Raw genomic sequence first — 18,999 nt, 5'->3', positions numbered from 1 at the left:
TCTATTCATGTTCTGTTTTAATTAGAGGGTTAAACTGGTAATTTCATAGGATTTTGGTTGACAATGAGTGTTTTATTAATTAGTAGAGATTAGAAGAGAAATTTGATAATTACTTGTAAATCTCCAAGGAAATTATGGCCTAAAATCATGGCTTTTTGAAAAGGAATTTCTAAAAACCAATGAAAGTAATGGCAATCTTTCCAAAAACAGAGCTGAGAATAATTTGCATTGAATGCTTAGTTTATTAGGAGATTCGGTATACATTTTTCAAAGTAATCCAAAAGAGAATGTATTGTTTTAAAAAAAAAAGTATTGTTTAAAGATTCAAATATCTAATGACTAAGATCTAACGGTCAAAACTTTTCATCGAAATTTAGTAATATTTTCGGTTACGATAATACTCCAAATGTGATAGTTTTACACAAATTACTCATACCGAGCACAACACCGAAGTAGTTTAAGTCCAATTTAATTACGTTACTAACATAATTACATGTGTTTCACGTAACAATGCATTATTGAAATTAAATACTGACAAAATAGCATAGCCAATGCATTTAAGTTTCTCGCTCAATATCCATTCGAGCCAACTAAAATGCAAACTAAAAAAAAATCTGCGTTTATTATATTTATTACGACGAAAAATAATGAAAAAACTTATCTTTTTAAACACATATCAAATTAATTGGTAGGAAAATTACTTTTAGTTAAAGGTTACAAGAGGCCAAGGGAAACATTCACGAATTATTAAATGGTGGCAAATTGATAGGGTTCCATTGACCTGTTGTGGACATCATAGGGAGAGAGTTTAGCTAATTAATTAATTAATTTTATTTTCAACTTAATTAATTAAATTAATTAAGAATGAATATAAACAAACAAAGCAAAACTATCCATTAGAAAATATTATTTCAAAGATAAAGTCTTTGAGTTCTGTTTGCTCTTCAGAAGAAAAAGCGAAAGACAAGGACGCAGAGAGAGGAGGAAGAGAGAGGGAGAGAGAGATAACAAACAAACAAACAATTCTGAATTCTGAGGAGAGAGAGACTACGGAGTACTTAAAATACTAAAAAGATTTCTGTTCTGTTGGGTCGTTGAACTCTTCAGTCTCTCCTGCCCTGGCCTTCACCATCATTGTCCGTTTTACACAGCTTTCACTACTCCCCACATTCTCTCTCTAGCCACTTTCTGAGTATGTCTTTCTCTCGCTTCCATTTTTATGCTATTAATCTCTTCTGGGTTTGATGAGAAACCCCCGGAATTTGAGTTTTATAGGGAAAAAAAAAAAAGATTGAAACTTTAGTTCTAGTTCTTGATTTTTGTTTGATTTTTCATCTGGGTTTCTGAAGTTGGTGGTTGACTATGACAGTGGAGGACCGTTTTCCGGTGGGCATGCGAGTGTTGGCCGTCGACGACAACTCGACTTGTCTCAGACTTTTGGAGGAGCTGCTTGTCAAATGCCAGTATCAAGGTTTGTTTCTTTTAATCCTCCTTTGATTTAATTGTCTTCAAGTTCTAGCCTTTTGATTTAACAAATTATGTTCATATGTTTGTGTGGTTTAGGTATCAATGCATAGTTTAAATTCGGTTCCTTAATTTTGAATTAGTTTGTTGTTGATATATAAGTGTAAAAGGGATAATCTTGTATACCGAGACTATGCATAGTCTCAGTTCCATGTTCTTAACTTTTCGATACGATGTTCTACTTTAAACTAATTTAAACTGTTGGGAGAAGAATTCACACTCGGTTGCACAGGAGAGCACATCCGCTCTAGCCAATTTGGTTACGCCGACTTACTTTTTTCAAACTTGAGTTATATGCTCAACTGTGCTTTGCTTTAACTTGTGTTCTTACATTTTTAGTATTTGGGTTTTGATTTTTGAAAAATTTCCAAGTGTTGAGTTATCTGATTTCTGGTTTTCGCAGTTACTACGACGAATCAGGCAGTCAAGGCGCTGCAAATGTTGAGGGAAAACAGAAATAATTTTGACTTGGTGATCAGTGATGTTAATATGCCAGACATGGATGGCTTTAAGCTGCTTGAACTATTGGGGCTCGAAATGGACCTGCCTGTAATCAGTAAGCATCAAATTATTCTGGATTTTTCGACATCAAATATGAATTTTTGTTCTTGTTGAATTGAAGAAGTGCAAGTGAAAAAGAAATATTTGAAGTTTGTGTTTTGTGTGTTGTAAATAGTGAGTTGTTCAGGATGTGGGAGATAAATTGGTTACTGACATAAATTTTGTGTTGTAACTTGTTTCTAGTGTTGTCGGGATATAGTGATAAAGATCTTGTGATGAAGGGAATCTCCCACGGTGCTTGTGACTATTTGTTGAAACCTGTTCGAATTGAAGAGCTCAAGAACATCTGGCAACATGTAGTCCGGAGAAAGAAGTTTTACCCTGAGGACCAAAATAAGTCTTCCAGTCAAGACAAAGGTTGCCTTGACGCTGGAGAAGGTGGATGTGCGGTTTCACCATCCGGTAGTTCAGATCGGAGTGGCAGATTCAGCAGGAAAAGAAAGGAGCAAAATGAAGACGAGGAAGAAGAAGATGAAGAGGAGGAACACGAGAACGAGGAATTGTCATACCAAAAGAAGCCTCGGGTAGTTTGGTCCAGGGAGCTGCACCAAAAGTTTGTTGCAGCTGTAGATCAGTTGGGATATGATAGTGAGTCTTCTGCTTCTTGGAAACGATTTTTTGCTTTCATTATGCGGATTATTTTGACTGATGTATCTTTCGCTGTCTTAAATGCAGAGGCTGTTCCGAAGAAAATTCTTGACCTAATGAATGTTGAAGGACTCACAAGGGAAAATGTGGCCAGCCATCTACAGGCACTAATCTTTCCTTTGCCTTACTTTTAGATTACTTTTCGTCGAAAGTAACTTTTGCTGCACGAAATCTTGAATTAGAAATCAAACATTTGGCATGAAATAGCTAGGAACAACTCGAAGGATGATTCTGCTGAGAGAACTGATTGTGATAATTTTGTGTTCTAATTATTCATGAGATTTCTTTTCTTCTCTGTAGAAGTCTGCTGATTGAATAACTCCATGCTTATGGTGTCACTTGTTGTTGCAGAAGTTTAGGCAATACCTCAAAAAACTCCGCAATCCTGCTTTTGGGGTGAGAGATTCTTCCTACACGCGCATGGCTGCACTAGATGGATTTGGAGATGCACAGTCCTTAGTTGGATCACAAAGGTTCTCAAATGCCGGTTTGTCACCATACATACCCAGTATGATGCTTGGTAGATTAAACTCCACTGCTGGTTTGAGCATACGAGGAACTACTTCCGGACTGGTCCAACCTGGTCACTCCCAGAACTTAAGCAACTATTTTAATATTCCCACGAAGCTCCAGCCAGTTCTGCCTGCAAACCAAAGTCCAAATGTGTATCAAACATTTCCAGCATCGTTAGAGTTCAAACAATCGCAACAGAGCAAGTATATCACTCACATTGGCGAGTCCTCTCCCAGTAATGATTCAACAAGTTATGCCATTCCTTCTAGCTTTCCAGGCGCAAGAGCGTCTGCAAGCTCAATCTTTTCTGATTCCAATGCTTCAAGCAATCCTTTGATACTACACGGGACCCCACAACAAACACATAGCACGGGAGCTGTTGGAAATCAGTCTTCTCTTGGAGTGGCATCATTGAATCCAGAATCATTTGACATTGGCACCTCCTCGAAGTTTCTAGATTACAATCGATGTAGTGATAGCTGGCAGGTTGCAGTTCAGTTATCTGATTTTCCGATGAATTCATTGCCAATGAGCGAGCCTGGCCATCATGGTGAGCTACATGCTAATAACTTGGGTTTCGCTTCTAGTGGGCCTCAAGTCGCAACTGTTCCAAGTGATTTTTCATCTAGTGTACTTTCAGCCCCTGCTGTGGAACTAAGAGGAAGTATACTGAATCAGGTAGGCTTGATTGGAGATGTTGTGCCGACCATGACTTGCTCGCCAAGGCAAATGTGGGAAGAACATAAGCACGATTTCAACCACAATTTCAATCTATCTTTCAATGCCGATAATTCCATGGTTTCTGCCAATGTTCTTCTCGGACCTGTAAGCCCGAGTTTGGACCAAAACGATGCAGTCTGCAGTGAAAAAATGACTTCATCTTTATTTGACATATTAGATGGTGTCACTTCACCTGTCATGCAGCCCAGTGAGTTCCAGAAATCCGCCATGGAAACAACGATGAATCCCACTGAGGTCTACTCCTGGCAGCAAACAAAGTCACCGGATGATGTCGCTCAAAATACTTACGGACCTTGGAATGATGTTATGACTGCAATTCTGAAACAGGTATGCGTACTGATGTCTTGTATATTTCTACTTGTTATTTATCTTCCTATCAGTGGTATATAATAAGAACGCGGTTATGTTATGCAGGGACAGAATGAGAATGTGTTGTCGATGGATGGAGATTTTGGATTCGATGCTTGCTCTCCCGGATCACAGCAGTTTATTCCTCTATGAGGAACCATGTATCATTATGTAATTTCTTCATCTCTTCTGTTGCCATCTTTCATGTCCGTGCAAAACCTGCATCTTTTCAATTCTTGCATCGTCTTCGCTGTTCTTCGTGGAGTAATGCGCTAATGGAATAATAAGTTGACGACTTTCCTGTGTATATATTTATGCAAATTTTCTATCTTTTATCATATGAAACTTTTCATTTCTTGTATTTGCTTAAGGTAACCGGGAACGTGCATCGTCATATACGGTGGTGGACATATATTTCCGGTTACACCGAAGTTTTACGATATGTGCCGGGTATTTCATGTCTCATACAGTATAAAGAAGAAGTTCTGGATACACAAGGATAAAAGAACGCTGAAATGTTCCACTATATAATTAAACTCCTTATTTTCCTTCTCCTTTCATGGTGTCGTCTCTGCAAAGCAAACGGAATTAAACAATCACGAAAGCATTTGATTCAGTCTAGCTCTGTAAGCTGAGCTCTCCTTTCTGCAACTCTCTTCCTAATAAAAATCCCCCACCTTAACGCAGCTTTGAGCTTAAGCCACCCGACAACAGCCTTCCCTGAGCTCTTCGTGTGCTCTTTCCTGAACGGCTGAGGCTCATATTGTACACTGTAATTATAACACGAGTCATCAGAAGCACCAAAACCAGCTCCTCCTGCTCCTACGCCGACTCCCAGACTAAACGTCTTGAGCAGTCTTTGCATGTCATCACCCTCCAACATCTCTGAACTCCTGATCCGGATTTCATCAGCAACAAAATCGTCCAATCCATTCCCGTAGTTTGGCCTCGTCCAATCTCCTGAAAAATGTGAATCTCCAACCACTGGCATGTAACCCATGCTGCTAGGTGATGCTGCTGGTTCCGGGTTATTAAATTTCATCAACGCTGTTTGGTCGGAACTCACAAATGGAAATTCAATGAACTGAGGGACGGATGGGTGGCTATTTTCGGGTTGGAAATGTTGGCTGAATTGAGGGGTGTACTGCTGCTGCCTATTCTGAGTAGATGCAGAATGGTGATCCATCACATCATAGCTGTGGTCAGCCACCGGTGCAGGTGAGGCTCTCGCAACCTTTTTATTGCCGGCGAGACCATGTAAGACTTTTCCATCATATTCTACGACTTGATGCCAATCATCGTACGCTCTCTTCACCAGAGAATCCACTGAAACCTGCATTTAGGGCTCCAAGTGAGTGAGACAAGTTGAAAGATATGCGAAATTATCCCAACGTTTGTGAACAATAAAAATCATCCAACCTTTTGAGTGTGGGTGAGTGACTCCAAGGCAAGAAACTGCCCATCAGCGATAAGTCCCCTGAGCTCATAAATGTGGTTGAAAACAATGCCCGTGCCATGAGCCTGATCAGTGTAGTAAACATAGAGCTTTCCACCCAAGACACAGGTTTTGGCATGCTCCACTGTGTTTTCCCACATCCTGTTGGACATCCCGCTCCCAAGCATCTATATTCCCATATACAGAAATAGAGTACCCGAAAAAGAAAGAGAAAATGGTGTTCAGAAACAAATGCATAGGATACTTACATTTCTTAGTTTCTGCGGGTCCTTGACAAGAAGGCGAAGGAAGTCTTCAACGGTTATGATCTCAGCCTGTATCAATTTTTTGTGCAGAGCTCCATCCTTTGCTATTCTATCCAATCTCCAAACGTCGTCGTGCAAAGCCGGTGGGTAGTGTTTCTTGTACACTTCAAATTACAGAAACAGAAACTTGGTTTAGATAAGCTTTGCAGGTATTTTGTCGAAAAGGGAAATCGAGGGTGAAGTGACCTTTTTATACCAAAATTTTCTTCGAGGCTTAAGTGTGGTGCATATAAAGTAAAGGGTAAAATAGCAAGCTTCAGACAACTCACATTCTCCCCTGTGATCTTTAACAGAAAAGGCATCCGTTTTAGCCTCACAAATACGAATTTCCTCACAATATCCAGGGAAAAGCTTAACACCGAGCCTGAATTTCCTGCTCCTCGTCCAGCTAGAATTGTCGGTGAAGGTAAGATCTCCTACAGTACCTACCCCTTCCTTGAGAACAACCTGAAGATCCCCTGTCAGAAGCGGCCTTTTCCCCTCACGTTCCTTTACTTCGTGGTTCTCAAAGTGTTCTTTTGTCCAATTATCCTCAGCTTCCCCATTGAAGTCACCTTCCAGCACTACAACATTCAGTTTTGCAGCGGATTCGGGTCCTGTTTGCATAACACTGCCTGTGCTGAGGTCGACCAAAACAACATGAATTGCTGCTCCTTGCTCTCCTTCAACCTTTGCACCTGTGAATAGATGAGGTGGCATTCTTGTTTTGAATTGTAGTTGCAGGGTTTTTCCTTCTGGACCCTGTATTCTCGGCGGTTGAGACCTGCAGTATTTCCGAAACTGCAAACAATAAATTTACTAATACGGTCTTCCCACCCCAACCCTCAACCAAATACACAGATAGGAGGAAATAAAGACAAAAACACGATAACTGATGAAAATACGAAGAAGAAAGCATAGTCAATGACTCGAATGGAACAAAGAGACATCTAAATACTATGGTTGGAACAAACCTTCCAGCCAGTTCAGCATGGTCTAACTTTGTCAAAGCGCGCTCGACTTCTTCACTAACCTGTTAGTCAAAGAAAGTTTAGAATGATCAAAAGAATGCGAATACATGTTTTTACGCGTAACTGAAGGCAATTTTTCGTGCAAAATGCAGCCCGGGAAATACTGTGCAGCACAGATGTTTTTTCTGCATTATCCATGTCAGGATACTAGGAAAGCCATACTATTTAGTAATATTTTACAGGAAAATAAACATAAAATGCTATAATTCACTGTTTCGGAAAGGTTGGAAAGCGAAGAGATGCAGTTCGTTTCAACATTTGGGTCAAATTCTAAGATGCAAAGAGTAACAATCTGACTCACAATTCGGCGGAGAAGAGGCTCCAACGACGAGCAAAGTCTTTGCAAGCTATCTACCTTCAAAGATTCCACAATTACACTGCATATAACATTCAAATGTATAAACAATAGACTTCAAAAACACAAAAAACAAAAAGATATTGAATCCTTCTGCAATTTGGACGAAATCCCAGTAAACTTTCAGCCTCAGAGGCACAAAAATCACTTGATAATTCAATACAAGGATATGAATTTACAACTTTCAATCAAAGTTGTTGTAATGTTAAACTTAACACGAAAGTTTGAAGTTTGAAACAACTGCCGTAACAAAGTACTGCCTTCTCTTTTTATCAGTGGGAAAGGGGATTCAAACTCGAGACATCTTCCAAAATTCTGGCAGGAAATACTGCTAGACCAATAGCTAGTCAGTGAACAGAGTACCAGTTTCAATAGCACAAAAGCACATTCATCAGCTTATAACTTATGACTGCATCCGTAAAAAATTGTGCTTTCACAGTATTTGATACAATTACATTGGAAGTCGGGATTTGAGCCAAGTCACATCGCATCGTGAATCTTAAACCTCTTACTTACAAGCAAGCACAAAAGAATAAAGTTTCAACTTTCAACATATTCGCCAAGTTCAATCCAATTAATCGAATCAGATTAAACGAAAAAGCAACACTAATCCAGAAGAATAAACCCTTTAAGGAATCAAATTAGCACCTATTAACAAAATAAAAAATAAAGCATAAAATTCAGTGAAAAAAGAAAGAAAGAAAGAAAGAATAAAAACCTTCCCAAAGCAGGCAATCTCTGCTTCTTCGGCTCGGGAGGATGATCATCTGCATCGGCATCCAATTCATGACCTCTCTTCTCCACCCTCGTACTCCCCGAACTTTCCATTTTCAGAAACTTATCCAAAAATCTCCGCCGCCAAAACACTTCCCAAACTTAGAAACTTCACAGAACAGAAGAATACAAAACAAAGAAGGGAACCGCAGAGTTACCAACTATTGAGACCCCAGAAGACAAAAAAGTCGTTTTCGTGACGATTTTTGCGGTCTTGTGGGATCTGGGTATTGATTGGAAAGATCTGTTTGTTGAGTTTTTGGTGGATCTATGTCGATTTTTCTCGATTTTTTTATATTTTATTTTGATCCGGAACAGAGTATATTATTGGAGTTTGCATGTTATGATACTTCACAGGCGCACAGCTGGTTTCCATGGTCTCTCTCTCTCTCTCTCTGTCTCTCTCTCTCTCCCTCCTCTGCTTGTGTGAATGCATGAATCTTGAAAGTCCGAACGCGTTTTTTGGTGCAACTTTTGGATTTGGTAAATATTAATATGGTACGTAAGTCAATGGGCATCTCATATGCGCCGACAGAAACGACCATTTTTGTAAGTTTGTAATTGTAATTATATTCGTGCCTCGTTTAAATTTCGTTTACTCCGAAAAATTGTCAAAAGAACAGGTCAAGTTAATCTGAAGTTCAGCGAACAATTGCTGTTTGGACGAGAAAAACTTGGATAAAGCATGAGATTTTTGTACTTTGATCTCGTTTGGCGTGAGATCTAATGTAATTAGGTCGGAAAAACAAATCTAATGAGGCAACTCTCATATCATATAGAATTTATGTGAGATCAGAATATAACGGGATCTTATATTTTTGTGAGAACTTAAAAAATGCCTTAAGGGTGACATTCTCGAAGTGTTTCTACTCGCGTATTTCTCATAGTCAGGTAGCTCTGCCGAAATTTTTCTCAATACTCTTAAGGAAAATTTGTTAGGGTTTTGCAGGAATGTGCCTTTTGGAAACCCTCACATGCCTTTAATAACGTGGCTTGGTAATGGCTGTGAAACCCATGTTCTTGGAATACATTTTTCAGTCCAAAATTTCTTCACCTCGAAGACTTTGTTCGATCAACGATTAATTCATGACTTGGGTGTCTTTACTAATCATAACACGTGATGCTAACATATGCAAGCAATACACAATATGAAATACAGTTGATCTTTGAGGAAATATCTGAAAAATAAACAGTTCGGATCGTTAAAATACATTACCAAAATGAATTCACAAAAACCTGTGTCAAAAGTTGTGTAAAAATATAGTGCCACGGATCTGCTCCCTGTATAATATATATTAATCATAATTTTACTGTGGTATGAATTACTTCATAGATCGGGATCATAACATTTTGTTCATACGGTAAAATCTGGTAACTATATGACGTTTGTGGGCAATCAAGTACAACCAGTGGAAGAGAAAGATAGCAATTATGCTGTAACAGGGGAAGAAACAACCGATGCAATTTGCTTGGTTGTGTGTATAAATACTGCGGAGAAAGAAGAATCGCTAGTTGAGCCGAACGAGAACTTGCAATCAAATTTTACAAGCTATTCTCCTGCCCAACCCATTTGACGGGCTCGTCTTTCCCACAGGAAAGTCACCTTCCTCTCCTTGATGAGCAATGCCTCAGCACGCTCTCTCGCCTCCTCGCAAGTTTCTGTTGCAGCATTGCACTTTTCTGCTTCTTTCTGGTACTGAGAAGCCACCCTCTTTGCTTCAGCAAATGTAATGTTCATGTGTCGGGTGTGCTCTGCAGCAACAGCCTCTTGCAGCTTCAATTCCTCTGTTAAAAGGTCCACAAATTGCTTCTCCATCTCCCGCTTCAGATCTGGGTCATTACTTCCGCAATCTGATCAACATAATATTCATCACATTCATGTACTTGTATATATAGATCACAAGAAATACCTGGAATGCAGAAAAAGGAATAAACCAAGACGTTGAATGGTAGGAGGCATTCTAACCTGTGACTGAGAGATTGGCCAATCCTGCAACGGAATAACGAACAACAAAAAAGGGGCACGTTATTATACAGATGGAAATGAACTCCCAGAATACAATAGTTTGAAAGAAGATACGGAAGACTCCATAAAAATGCCATGACAAGTGCCCAATCTAAATTTAAAGCCCTATATCGTTGTAGCTCTAGTTCTTCTACAGGTAGTAAAACAACTCATCAAATATGTGAACAACCACTTACGACAAGATAAGTTCAAAACAACCACTCCCCCTCTTCCCCCAGTTCGACCCAGTTCGAGTAACTGGGCACACTAAGAATATTCGACAGTAATTGTATGATCAAACGAGATTTCCAGGCACCCATGGATTAAAATCACAACATGATTAACTAAGTCTGAGTGCAGAACTAGAGGAAGATTATGTTGCCTGAACTCAGATCAGAAAGACTACATACAGCCCTCGGTACTTCAAACAGTTCATATATGATATTCAGGTAGGTGCCGTATTTACATTTCAAGATCCATACTTTGCACAATGTATATAGAGCAAGTAAAAACTAGAGCAGCAAAGATCTCAACTTTACTCGAAACAAATTATAATGCAAAACCATGAACTGGATTCAATGCCACAAATCTATCAAAAAGGACCAATTTCTTTCTGTTCAGCTTAAAATCAGATGGAATAAGAGGAAAACTAATCTAAATCTGAATTGGGTTCCATTTCTCACACATACTCCAATACAACAGCAGCTACAAATCCAAAAGTAGCAAAAACAAAGATCAAAACACCAAACTGATGACATGGGTACGCTTTAATTTAACTCCAATCAATAAAAATCTATACTTTCAAAAGAAGCCAGAAACGAAATATCACAAATCAGATTCGAAACAACAAAAAGAAACCCATATTTGAGAGAGAGAGAGAGAGAGAGAGAGAGAGAGAGGTACCAGGAGCAATCTTGAGGAGGGACAAAGGAGGGGGGCAATCGCAGTTGCAAGAAGGGCAAGAGACTTTAGAACCCCCCAACTTTACGGTCTTCTTGAACCGCCAATACAAGGCCGGCCCACAAACCCCCAATGCAGAAACCACCGCAAACACTACCAAGCAGCACCTCAAACAGGTAGCAGATCGCCTTGACATCTCTCTCTCTCTGTCTTGTTTCTCTCTCTAGGTATGGGAGTATTAGCGTGGGAAGTGTAATTTGGGGAATGTGAGATCTAATTATGAATGCATGAGAGACTGGTTGTTTTGAATCTTGATTAGGATTTAGGAGAGTTAAACCGCCTTGGAACAAGTCTCAGTGGCTCCACTCCACATCCACATTTACGAGACACAGCCAGAAATTTTCTAGTGGTTTTGGTAAACAAGCTCTCTCCTCTGAGTGTTTTTTTCCCCAACTCAAAAGGAATTATTAACTGTTACTTAATACTACAATTTAATGTTATTTCTCTTTACGTGAGAGATTTATATTCGGTTCTTGTTAAAAGAGAATTTAAACTCATTAATGCTAGTTCATTATGAGACTAAACTCATTTACTTCTCTTTAATATTAATACTATCGTTTGTTAAAAAAAAAAAAACAATTATTAAAAAGAAAAATTAATGAAAATGGTTTGAAATTTTTGAGTTTGAATGATAAGGACAAAATAAATGATAAAGTGAATAGTATTTCTAGTGTAAAAATGTGATTTTTTCGTTAAAGTGAATAGTATCTTTTCGTTAAAACTCTCTTATTAAAAAGATCTAGTGATATAGCTGGCAGACCGGTTTTTCGAGTATGTATCGAAGCACAGTATAAGTTAAAATTTTTACCGTTAGATATTAGTGATTAAATTGTAGCCGCAAATCCAGCCGGTTTGTTCACCTAATTCATATTATGTGCCGGTTCATTCTAAATTGGGCGTGCAAGTTTATGTCCGTGTTCGGGCGGGCCAGCTGTAAGCTTTTAGAATCTTGTGGCGGACCGTTGTTTTCGCGGGCTTTTTTAAAGAAGATATTTCAGTCCAATAAATATGGGCTTAAAGAAGCCCGTTGAAATAACAGCAAATCCAGAGAAAAAGTGGGCCATAAAGCCCAACATTGATTTTCTTTTATTTGACAATGGGATAATTTAAATTATTTTTAATCTGTGAGGATGGGCATCCGAACATTTTTCTTATAGCGGTATTTTTCTTGTAGCGGTATTGGTTATGGAGGAATCAAAATTGGCCATGACATTTAAATTTGAATGCATATAAGCAAGGATATAAATTATAACAGTTAATTAAACTAACAACTCCTTCGATTTTTCGATTTTTCACAAAAACTTCCCCAGGTTTAACTGTTTAAAAATTTACCCCTTTAATGAAAACTCGAGGGAGTTTTGTAAAAATTTGAAAAACCTCAAATATTGTTAGTGTAATTAATTGACCGACTAACTTAACTCAATTAGAAGTCATCACTTACACAATTTAAGTCGTCTAGGAACAAATACTATAACTACTTACATAAATAAATAAACTGAAAAACTATATGTTTGTGTTTTTAAATAAACAATCAATTAAAAACATTGATTTCCTTTCTAATTTAGCTTGTTAATTTCTATGTTTATGGTGTCATAAGTTAAAAGAAATATCATACTTGTGCGATTGGATTGATCTTATCAGTTGAACTCATCCATATGTGGGACTGATCTTATCATACTTTAAGAAGCGTGTGGGATCGAAATTTGACATATTTAAACCTTTGGTCGACCCCTTGATTTCACAAGGCAATGAGAGTGACATGCCTAATGCCTCTCGTCAAGTTTGCTCGAGTTCCAAACTACCATCACAAGTTGCTTTTCTTACGCCATAAGGTTTGGAGATATTTTGCAGATAAAACATAAGGTTTGGAGATATTTTGCAGATAAAAATAAAATAAAGACTTTCCTCTACTTAGATAATAACACGGTAACTCAATCAAAGTAGGTTAATTTAAAACCTTTTCTGCTTAAGTATATAAATCTGTTGAATCAATGAATGTCATGTCGGCAATTGAAGATTGGGAAATAGTTGTAAAAAAAAAAACCCTTAGTATTTGATCAAATAGCTCCGGAAAGTAGCATACCACTGTGCTCGAGACACAATAAAAAAAATCTCCAAAATTTGTTCCTCTTCATTGTATAAAATTAATCATACTGATAGTAAAGTTCAAAATGACATATCAATGTAATTAAAAGTAGACAATAATAAGATAATTGATCGTTTTTGAAAAATGTAAAGAATTCATTTCTCTTTTAAAATTAAAGAAAAAACAACAAAAATAACAAACATTTATGTGTTTTGAAAGGGGATTCTCCCTTCCACCAAATCCAAATAATTTATAAATTCGGATTTTTGTATTCTTTGATAAAAAATACAAAAATCAAGACCTAATAGATAAATTTGGTAGAAAAGAACCGGAGAAAACCTTTTTCCATATATTTCCACTTTCTCTTATAGCAAAATGGGTGATCGACATTACGCGAGGGTAACTTCTCGAATTCTGAATACTTCCAGAAACAAATGCAAGTGTACAAAAACCTGGATTCTGGAACCTTGCCGGTATGTGTGTGGCAAGTTCAACCGTTCACACTCCACGTGTACGGTTCATAAAGCACCACGTCCCCTTCCTTCCAATATACCTATTGCGGCAACGAAAAACCCATTTAAACTCCACCACCTCCGCACAACTTATCCTCACTAAGGTTACAAAGCCCCCCACCCAAAATTGAAAATTCACAAATTCCCGCACCAATTCCTCACTCGCTCTCTCAGAAACCAGAACACATACACTTCATCTGCAACAATGGCGACGAAGAAGGCGATGGAAGTCGTGAAGGGCCTGGATCTGCAGCGCTACATGGGGCGGTGGTACGAGATTGCCTCCGTTCCGTCGCGGTTTCAGCCCAAGAACGGCGAGAACACGCGTGCCACCTACACTCTGAAAGACGACGGCACCGTGAATGTGCTGAACGAGACTTGGACCGACGGGAAGAGGGGGTTCATCGAGGGCACCGCCTACAAGGCGGACCCGAACAGCGACGAGGCGAAACTGAAGGTGAGGTTTTATGTTCCGCCATTTCTGCCGATCATTCCTGTCACGGGGGATTACTGGGTTTTGTTCATTGATGAGGATTATCAGTACGCTTTGATTGGCCAGCCTAGCAGGAATTCCCTTTGGGTACGTATACATTTCATATATAGGTTTAATTTACCATTAAAATTTAGTATATTTTATTAATTTATTTTTGATTTTGTTGATTTTTAGTGAGAATTAGTATTGTCGTTTGAAAAAATTTGCGAACCGATTACAAACTTTTAATCAAAACAAAAGTCCCTTGTGCTTTGTCTAAATCCTTATATAAAAATTTGATTGTTGTTATTGGTGGGGGGTGGGGAATTGGATGCAGATATTGAGCAGGCAGCCTCATCTGGATGAAGAAATATACAACCAGCTGGTCCAAAGGGCGGCGGACGAGGGCTACGATGTGAGCAAACTCCACAAGACGCGGCAGAGCGAGAGTCCGCCGGAGGGAGAAGAAGGCCCCAAAGACACCAAGGGCATCTGGTGGTTCAAATCCATCTTCGGAAGATAGAGATAATCATATTTGGGGGTCTGAGTGACTATGTATGTATTTGTAATAAGAAACACTGAGACCCCCCCTTTGCAACTTGTAGACAGACTCTACCCTAGCAGCCACGTCGTTTTGTGATTATGTTAGTTCTTGTACTGTAACAACGTTGAACCTTCTAAAGTTTCCACCAAGTTGGTTTTGTTATGCATTTTGTGTCTGGATTTCGATCGAATTTTCTAGATGATTAGCTAGTAAAAAAAGGAGTTTTAACAAAAAATTTCATACTGTTTATTTTTAACGAAAATGATATTTTTATTTTAAAATGTTATTTCTAGTATTATTTACTTATAATATTTTTTTTATATATTTTGATTTAAACTTAAAATTTTTAAGATATTTTTATTGGTTTTATTAAAAAAAATCCAAGGACCACGGTTGAATGGATGTGTGTAGGGTATTATGTCCTTCCATTCTTATCAACGTTTTATCCGTCTGGACAATGTTAATATCGCAAGGGTTCAACGGATGTCGAGAAACTTCCACGTGACAATGGATGTCGACGAACTTTCTTGTGACGGGTGCAACAATTCGATCTTTCTCGTCATGTGATATGTCACCGGCCGTATATACATATGAGTACTTTCTTGTGACGGGTGCAACAATTCAGTCTTTCTCATCACGTGATATGTCACCGGCTGTATATACATATGAGTACAAATCCGGATTCTCTTCGGATCCTAATATCTTGAGTTTAGGGATCAAATAATCTGGACTGTTGAAATTTGATCTAACGGTTACAAACATAATGTTCTTTTAAAAATTATAATAATTATAACCGTTAAATTAAATTTCAACAATCCGAATTAAATGATTCCTAAGCTTAGGATATTGGGATCCGCAGAGGGTCCGGGTTCTTGCACTCCTCACTTGTCCAGAGACGTTCACGTGTTTCTTCGTTGAGCGATGGCTCCAGTGTCTATTACAACGTGGCGATCACATGGACATTCCATACAGTTAAAAATTGAACAGCAAAGCGTACTGATTCACGCGCTCTCCTTGTTTAGTTTCAGCCCTTGTCTGAGTTGTTGTCTCCTTGTTTATTTTCGGCTTGGATTAAATAAATAAAAAATCAACGTACAAAATTAAAAATAATAGTACTAGAACAAAGACGTACGGAAATCATTTTCCGCTCAAAAAAAAGGGCAGCATCCATTCCATTTCTGTAAACAAATCTACCATATAGAACCCGACGGTACGGAAATCATTTCCCGCTCAAAAAATGGGCAGCATCCATTCTGTTTCTGTAAACAAACCTACCATATAGAACCAAACGGTAGCATTAACAATCATGACGACCCAGCTTCGAAAGTATAAGCAATGACATAGATTTCATAAAATCATACTGAGAATATCACGAACATGCAGGCGGAGACGTAAAATCTCAAGTTACGAAACAGAAACCGTAGTATACTATAGTAGCAGGAGACCTCTATGAATATTTGGTTTCCCTTTCTTTGGTACATACGAAAATGAGGGAACTTCACACACTTCTGCCAAATGATATCAACATATTACAATCATCAATTTCCCATCCATCAACTTCAACACCATAACATGGGATTGTCATTTCAGGATTGCTGCTCGGCTTGCAAGCTTACAATATGGTACAACACGAATTGGCCTGTTTCGCCTGCTTGTAGAACATCTGTTTCAAACAAACACCGTCGTCATGTACTCACGTTAGAAACAAACTTCGCGTATTTAAACACTGATTGGCCCGTTGAATTTTCCAAACTCCAACGGGCAGATATAGAGTATTTAAAACAAAGGGAGAAAAAAGTTCTCAGAAATACCTACGCACAACTTGAAATACAAACCCTAATATCTTTGGGACTGTGTAATCAGTGATGATATGTAAGACGGATTGTAAAAATAAAAAAAAAATTATTACCACACTAAGATAAACTTAGGCCCTTATGTTCAAATGCAGCCCATGACATCACACTTAAGATTATATGTAATTAAGATGACAGTGGCTGATATGTACTATATGAGTGTGTGCAGCGGCAAATGTGTCATTGTATCACAAGAATTTTATGAATGTACCTGCGATGCTGCACTAAGATCCGAACTCTTCTCGACTAAACTGTCCAGTCTCTCACCTCGTGCAAGCACACTATCAATAGTCTTATGCTGTACCAAGGAAAGAAATAACAAATAAGCCGGGTGAGAAATGTAGAAGGTGGCAAATATGAAGTGGGATATGGCAGATAAAGATAAACTTATATCACTTAAGATATCTACAACTTATTTCAGGCAAAGAATTCAGCATATACGATATTAAGTTGAAGATTTATTTTGGCCATTACTAAACAAAGGTAAACATGTCAAATTGGAGGTCCAACAAACAGATTAAAGGATCTACTAATAAAAGTATCACACAAAAACGAGCGACACCAATATGTTGATCAAAATGTAACTGACGTAATGCATTATACTCACAAGGATAATTTTTGTTTCATCCAATTCCCTCTGAATTTTCAACAACTTATCAGCCTCTGCAGGATCCTGGAATTTGAAAATAAAGGAAGAAAGAAGAAAGTAGCTTCAGTTTTAACTCTATAAAACTTATCTGTTTAGTAAGAACAGAAAGCATAGTCTTGATTAACCCATCTGTTGCCTTCTGAGTACAGCTAAACAAACGAAGTAGAAAACAGCTTAACAGACACACCTGGAATTTCGTCAGAGCCTCACTCAAATAGGGCCACGGTTGTGTGCCATCCTGTTGTGCAGTCCTCCAAGAATCACCAAAAGCTTTCTGATATTCATCTAGCACCTGTAAATCACTAAAATCAATCAGTTATTTGATAAGATAAGCATGGAGCACCATATGTGTAGCAGTCCATGAAACCAAGTATGCATAAACCTCAGACATAAACAATTCAAAGACAATTGGATCTAAAATTCTCACTAGGGGACCCACTTAAGCTGACAAAACTATCCACCGCCAATATTTGATAACACGAAACCCACTAACTTCAATAATTGGTTAGTGGTGATGTGGTGAAGATAATGGGAGACACGGTTGAGATTACCAGATACTTCACCAATGTCAGCCAATGCTAGCGCTTTAGTAATTCCAACCACTATAAGCCACTAGTAACATGGGAAGCAAGGCATGGAAAATGAAGGGATTATTGAATGTAATATGCAATGATTCAATGAACCTTGTGTTACCTGGTTGAGCAGAGAAAATGCACTTCGGACGGGATAGTGATCATCCATAAAACCCAGCGCACAGAGACCATTGCTGTTGTAACAATGCACTTTATACTCTGTGAAGAAACAAAACAAAGAAATTCAGGTTTCATAGAGCATGCTAGAACTCCTAAAGAAGATAACAATTAACAAAAAAAAATCAAACGGGCGTCAACATATCGAAAATTATCAGATACTGCTACAAAACCTAGACGTGCAACTGATGCCGAACGAAATTGGGGCATCGAAATTCAAAATTGAACCCTCAAAATTCTATAATTGCTACAAAAACTTGCAGAAAAAGAAAAACTCTGTAGTTCAAAACAAATTCGAGAACCACAAGTCCAGGAAAGAAAAAAATCAGTTTCACCGACAGCCCAATTCAAATCAGATTAATCAGCAATTAATTTGTAACACGAAATGGAATGATCATAGATTTCATCAAATTGCAAATTGGCATAAATTCGTATATATCCCAAAGAACAATTGAAGCTGAAAACAAAACCAACGGTAAAAGGAGATCCCTGAAAATTGGGAGGGGGGACCGGATTAAGAACGGACCTTCGTGCTTGACGGACTGGCGTTGGCCGGGCGGGGTGCGTCTGGCGACAGTGCGACCGACGAAGACGATGAACTCCTTGACGCTGGACCTCTGGAAGTAGCCAAAGTGGCTGGTATCGGAGGCGTTGGCCAAGATGATCGGGTCGGATTCGTCTGAATTGTACTTGAGGACCAGCAAGGCCGTGATCTTCATCTTCCTCCTCTGATTTTTCTGTCCGCAAGATATAATCACAGGGTTTGCACGCTGGTGACGGATTTAGGGATTTGGAGATTGAGATCGTGGAGAAGTGCAGAAAGCGGAACGAAAAGCAAGAATTGTGTTCGGTCGATTGAGGGGAGGGGTGGGGGATCTAGTGCGGTTAGAGATTCTGTGATATTGTGCGCTTGTTTTGTTCCCTCCGTTATAAA

The 18,999-nt window shown here is 38.6% G+C and overlaps 5 protein-coding genes across 6 annotated transcripts; 2 read left to right on the top strand and 3 right to left on the bottom strand.

Moving 5' to 3' along the window:
• The first annotated feature begins 935 nt into the window (after positions 1-935).
• On the top strand, positions 936-4,630 carry LOC137737506 (two-component response regulator ARR12-like). Of its 2 annotated transcripts, none has more exons than XM_068477024.1 (7): positions 936-1,192; positions 1,370-1,471; positions 1,928-2,080; positions 2,269-2,673; positions 2,761-2,837; positions 3,085-4,314; positions 4,402-4,630. In XM_068477024.1, coding segments are annotated over exons 1-7 (2,055 nt in total). In that variant the 5' UTR covers positions 936-1,191; the 3' UTR covers positions 4,489-4,630. The 2 variants fall into 2 exon arrangements, with proteins under 2 accessions (XP_068333125.1, XP_068333117.1); XM_068477016.1 differs by having other exon boundaries at positions 1,350-1,471.
• Positions 4,631-4,725: 95 nt separating this feature from the next.
• Positions 4,726-8,683, bottom strand: LOC137737521 (calmodulin-binding protein 60 E-like). The gene is made up of 7 exons (XM_068477034.1): positions 8,180-8,683; positions 7,408-7,483; positions 7,050-7,108; positions 6,366-6,859; positions 6,040-6,200; positions 5,755-5,958; positions 4,726-5,668 (listed from the first exon to the last, which is right to left on the bottom strand). The coding sequence occupies exons 1-7, from the start codon at positions 8,287-8,289 to the stop codon at positions 4,949-4,951; spliced, it is 1,824 nt and encodes a 607-aa protein (XP_068333135.1). The 5' UTR covers positions 8,290-8,683; the 3' UTR covers positions 4,726-4,948.
• Positions 8,684-9,573: 890 nt separating this feature from the next.
• Positions 9,574-11,452, bottom strand: LOC137749182 (uncharacterized). Its single transcript, XM_068489299.1, has 3 exons — positions 11,144-11,452; positions 10,202-10,225; positions 9,574-10,086 (listed from the first exon to the last, which is right to left on the bottom strand). Exons 1-3 carry the CDS (start codon positions 11,334-11,336, stop codon positions 9,785-9,787), a joined length of 519 nt encoding a protein of 172 aa, XP_068345400.1. The 5' UTR covers positions 11,337-11,452; the 3' UTR covers positions 9,574-9,784.
• A 2,424-nt stretch (positions 11,453-13,876) lies between these two features.
• Positions 13,877-14,976, top strand: LOC137733171 (temperature-induced lipocalin-1-like). Its single transcript, XM_068472334.1, has 2 exons — positions 13,877-14,378; positions 14,608-14,976. The coding sequence occupies exons 1-2, from the start codon at positions 14,004-14,006 to the stop codon at positions 14,791-14,793; spliced, it is 561 nt and encodes a 186-aa protein (XP_068328435.1). The 5' UTR covers positions 13,877-14,003; the 3' UTR covers positions 14,794-14,976.
• Positions 14,977-16,141: 1,165 nt separating this feature from the next.
• On the bottom strand, positions 16,142-18,967 carry LOC137733159 (VAMP-like protein YKT61). The gene is made up of 6 exons (XM_068472323.1): positions 18,592-18,967; positions 18,010-18,107; positions 17,504-17,608; positions 17,275-17,340; positions 16,879-16,965; positions 16,142-16,477 (listed from the first exon to the last, which is right to left on the bottom strand). Exons 1-6 carry the CDS (start codon positions 18,782-18,784, stop codon positions 16,427-16,429), a joined length of 600 nt encoding a protein of 199 aa, XP_068328424.1. The 5' UTR covers positions 18,785-18,967; the 3' UTR covers positions 16,142-16,426.
• Positions 18,968-18,999: the final 32 nt, after the last annotated feature.

The sequence above is a fragment of the Pyrus communis genome, chromosome 1, assembly GCF_963583255.1.
Source record: "Pyrus communis chromosome 1, drPyrComm1.1, whole genome shotgun sequence".
NCBI classification, from domain to species: Eukaryota; Viridiplantae; Streptophyta; class Magnoliopsida; order Rosales; family Rosaceae; genus Pyrus; species Pyrus communis.
Note: the sequence above shows the minus strand (reverse complement) of the source record. Positions and strands in the feature narration are given on the sequence as shown.

What these genes read in the sequence shown, in the direction of transcription:
- LOC137737521 (XM_068477034.1), bottom strand. Translation starts at nt 8,289, where the DNA reads ATGGAAAGTTCGGGGAGTACGAGGGTGGAGAAGAGAGGTCATGAATTG. An exon ending in ACCCGCAGAAACTAAGAAAT is followed by an intron (nt 5,959 to 6,039) that starts GTAAGTATCCTA and finishes ATGGGAATATAG; the next exon opens with ATGCTTGGGAGCGGGATGTC. An exon ending in CACTCACCCACACTCAAAAG is followed by an intron (nt 5,669 to 5,754) that starts GTTGGATGATTT and finishes CCCTAAATGCAG; the next exon opens with GTTTCAGTGGATTCTCTGGT.
- LOC137733159 (XM_068472323.1), bottom strand. Translation starts at nt 18,784, where the DNA reads ATGAAGATCACGGCCTTGCTGGTCCTCAAGTACAATTCAGACGAATCC. An exon ending in CCAGTCCGTCAAGCACGAAG is followed by an intron (nt 18,108 to 18,591) that starts GTCCGTTCTTAA and finishes GTTTCTTCACAG; the next exon opens with AGTATAAAGTGCATTGTTAC. An exon ending in ATGAAACAAAAATTATCCTT is followed by an intron (nt 16,966 to 17,274) that starts GTGAGTATAATG and finishes TCCTTGGTACAG; the next exon opens with CATAAGACTATTGATAGTGT.
- LOC137737506 (XM_068477016.1), top strand. Translation starts at nt 1,363, where the DNA reads ATGACAGTGGAGGACCGTTTTCCGGTGGGCATGCGAGTGTTGGCCGTC. An exon ending in TGTCAAATGCCAGTATCAAG is followed by an intron (nt 1,472 to 1,927) that starts GTTTGTTTCTTT and finishes TGGTTTTCGCAG; the next exon opens with TTACTACGACGAATCAGGCA. An exon ending in AATGGACCTGCCTGTAATCA is followed by an intron (nt 2,081 to 2,268) that starts GTAAGCATCAAA and finishes ACTTGTTTCTAG; the next exon opens with TGTTGTCGGGATATAGTGAT.
- LOC137749182 (XM_068489299.1), bottom strand. Translation starts at nt 11,336, where the DNA reads ATGTCAAGGCGATCTGCTACCTGTTTGAGGTGCTGCTTGGTAGTGTTT. An exon ending in CCTCCTCAAGATTGCTCCTG is followed by an intron (nt 10,226 to 11,143) that starts GTACCTCTCTCT and finishes ATTCCGTTGCAG; the next exon opens with GATTGGCCAATCTCTCAGTC. An exon ending in GGCCAATCTCTCAGTCACAG is followed by an intron (nt 10,087 to 10,201) that starts GTTAGAATGCCT and finishes TATGTTGATCAG; the next exon opens with ATTGCGGAAGTAATGACCCA.
- LOC137733171 (XM_068472334.1), top strand. Translation starts at nt 14,004, where the DNA reads ATGGCGACGAAGAAGGCGATGGAAGTCGTGAAGGGCCTGGATCTGCAG. An exon ending in CTAGCAGGAATTCCCTTTGG is followed by an intron (nt 14,379 to 14,607) that starts GTACGTATACAT and finishes AATTGGATGCAG; the next exon opens with ATATTGAGCAGGCAGCCTCA.